Source organism: Sinocyclocheilus grahami, unplaced genomic scaffold, assembly GCF_001515645.1.
Source record: "Sinocyclocheilus grahami isolate Dianchi unplaced genomic scaffold, SAMN03320097.WGS_v1.1 scaffold2721.1, whole genome shotgun sequence".
NCBI classification, from domain to species: domain Eukaryota; kingdom Metazoa; phylum Chordata; class Actinopteri; order Cypriniformes; family Cyprinidae; genus Sinocyclocheilus; species Sinocyclocheilus grahami.
The window spans coordinates 7724-10076 of NW_015507899.1; the positions used below are offsets into that span (position 1 = coordinate 7724).

At 47.1% G+C, this 2353-nt stretch overlaps 1 protein-coding gene across 1 annotated transcript in view; it reads right to left on the reverse strand.

Moving 5' to 3' along the window:
* The window catches only part of LOC107575557 (bone morphogenetic protein 2-like), a 1235-nt gene extending 463 nt beyond the window's left edge, over positions 1-772 (reverse strand). Inside the window, exons 1-2 of the mRNA XM_016261916.1 lie at positions 766-772; positions 1-668 (exon numbers count right to left, since the gene is read on the reverse strand). The exon at positions 1-668 is cut by the window's left edge and continues 463 nt beyond it. Of these exons, the coding sequence (XP_016117402.1) occupies positions 1-668; positions 766-772 (675 nt within the window). The remainder of the gene's footprint in view (positions 669-765) is intronic.
* Between the last annotated feature and the right edge of the window lie 1581 nt (positions 773-2353).

A 2353-nucleotide genomic window follows, 5' to 3' on the forward strand; every position in this document is an offset into this window, starting at 1 on the left:
CTCGCCGTGACAGTAGAAAGCATGGTAGCCGGGCGGTGCCACAATCCACTCGTTCCAGCCCACGTCGCTGAAGTCCACGTAGAGAGCGTGCCGCCTGCAGTTTGTGCGCTGCTGCTGCTTCCTGCGCTGCTTCGGCCTTTGCCGCGCCTGCCGCTTCTCTCGGTTTGAATTTAGGACGGCGGAGCCCTGACCGTCGTGGCTGTAGGTCACCAGCAGGGGTCGGGCCTGCACCCACGAGTCCTCGTCCGTGTGTAAGGAGCGACTGACCCTCACGTGCCTCCTCCGGTTCCTTTCAACCTCCTCGGATCCTTCCGACTCCTCAGGATGGAGCACCTCCACCAGGAGTCCATGGTTGTGCTGGGATTCGCGGGCCCAGCGAGCCACAGCCGAACCCACGTCAAAGCTCTCCCAGCGAGTGTGAGAGTCCTGCACCAGACGGGTGTCGAGAAGTCTGGTAAGAGGCTCTGTGGAAGGGGCCAGGGCTGGCCTGAACACCTCGTAAATGTTAATTCGGTGGAAACCACTTGCACCGGCGTCACCAAGAACCTGGTCCCTGAAAATGCGCAGCTCCGCAGCCGTGATCAGCTCCTCGGCGGGAACGGAGGTAAGGTTGAAGAAAAACTGCTGTGTTGTTTTTCTTTTTAGGCTGGAGAGTGCTTCGAGAGCCTCTGGAAGGACAGAAGAAAGAGTCCGTTAGGATCGTGTCAACAAATTGGGTTACAACAAAAGAATACTGTTGGATTCTGAAGCACTTCAGGCTGAAACCTGACATTTTTGCTTTGACTCTGAATAGGATTTTCCACTCAGCATTTTCTTGTCTGGCCTGAGTGAGAGATTATACAGTAGAACCAGGTGTTAAAATGAAAGGCTAGCTGCGAGCGTGAGGCTGTTTGTGTGGCTGTAGAGTGACAACATTCTCTTGTTTCCAAGTCTTTATTGAATAAAGGTTGCAATCAGCGAAAGAACAGCTACTCCTACGACTCAATGCCCTAAAATAAAATGCTCTCAGACCAAAGAGCTTGCTTAATCTCTTTTGAAAAGAGACGTTTTGGAAATTCCATTCCCAATAATCCAACCTATTTGCTTCATAATCACAAAGAGCCTACAGAAGATAAGCACGCTTTATTTGATGTGGGAAAGCCCGGCTCTTTCTTTCCCTCGTTCTGTCTGTCTTTCTTCACCTTTTCCTTTTTCTCCCAGTCAATCCGTCTTGAGGGGGAGTGACTGCGAACATGTTGGGGCTTGTCGAAAGCAGTCAGCCACAGTTATGAGTCTATTGACATTCCTAATTTCTGTTTGTACGTTATGCCAAAACAGCAAATCGTACAAGTTGTACATTTATGACGGCTACCTTGAAAACTGACTGCGTATCTCGGCTGAGAATCTCAGCAGTGCCTTATTGAATGGAACTTGTAAAAATATCACATATTATTATGTCAAAAACTTTATGAGGGATGTGATAAAAATCCAGTCAGGTCCTCAACCACCGAGTTCACCAAATTAAGACAATGAGAGAAGCCTGAGGCGTAGGAGGTGCTCAATTACTACAGAGGCCATGAGAAAAGTCTCATTTGGAGTAAACAAGGAAGACTTTTAATGCATTTGCTTAAATTGTTTGTTTCAACATGAGCACACAAAAAGCATCCTTGTTTGCAGTGTGTCAGCTCGACCACTGGATGTCATCCATCCGAATCTGTGCCATTTTACATTAAACAGCCTGTAATGACTCCCTTATGGATTCCTCCCCCTCTCTTTACCACAGTACAGCAAGTTAGCGTGATTTTTCCTGTGTTGCCATGAAACTAAAGTGAAATGTTTCTAAATTGTGTGCTATAGTTTATGTTGACCTCTAAACAGTCTCCAGAAAGAAGACTTCATAAACAAGGCCAGTGGCTTTCACAGGTTCAAATCTTCCAGATCAAGAGAGGGCATGTTTAAATCAGATAACACGCCTAAAAGAGACTTAATTGACAAGCCACCTGATCACACTCGGGTTGATTTCATTATAAAATACAGATTCTGTTTCTAGTGAATTTAAATCTGACCATTCAACAAGGCCACCCACAATCCCCCGACTGGCTCAAGCAGTTAGGATAGAATTACTCGGGCATGTGATAAAGAGTTGAGCAAAGCTAAACACTCACACGCACAATATCTGTATGAAAGGTGGTGCAGAAACAAGCCCCCCAACGCCCCCGCCCCCATCCCCACCCCCCATTGATGGCACGAAAACAGCAAGGACAGAACTTGACGGAGAACAGCTAGACTACCATCCTGGATTTCTTCATAAGGCTTGTTACTGTTATCTGTGGATTCTTGGAAAATAACTAGTGCATGAACTCCACACCTTGTC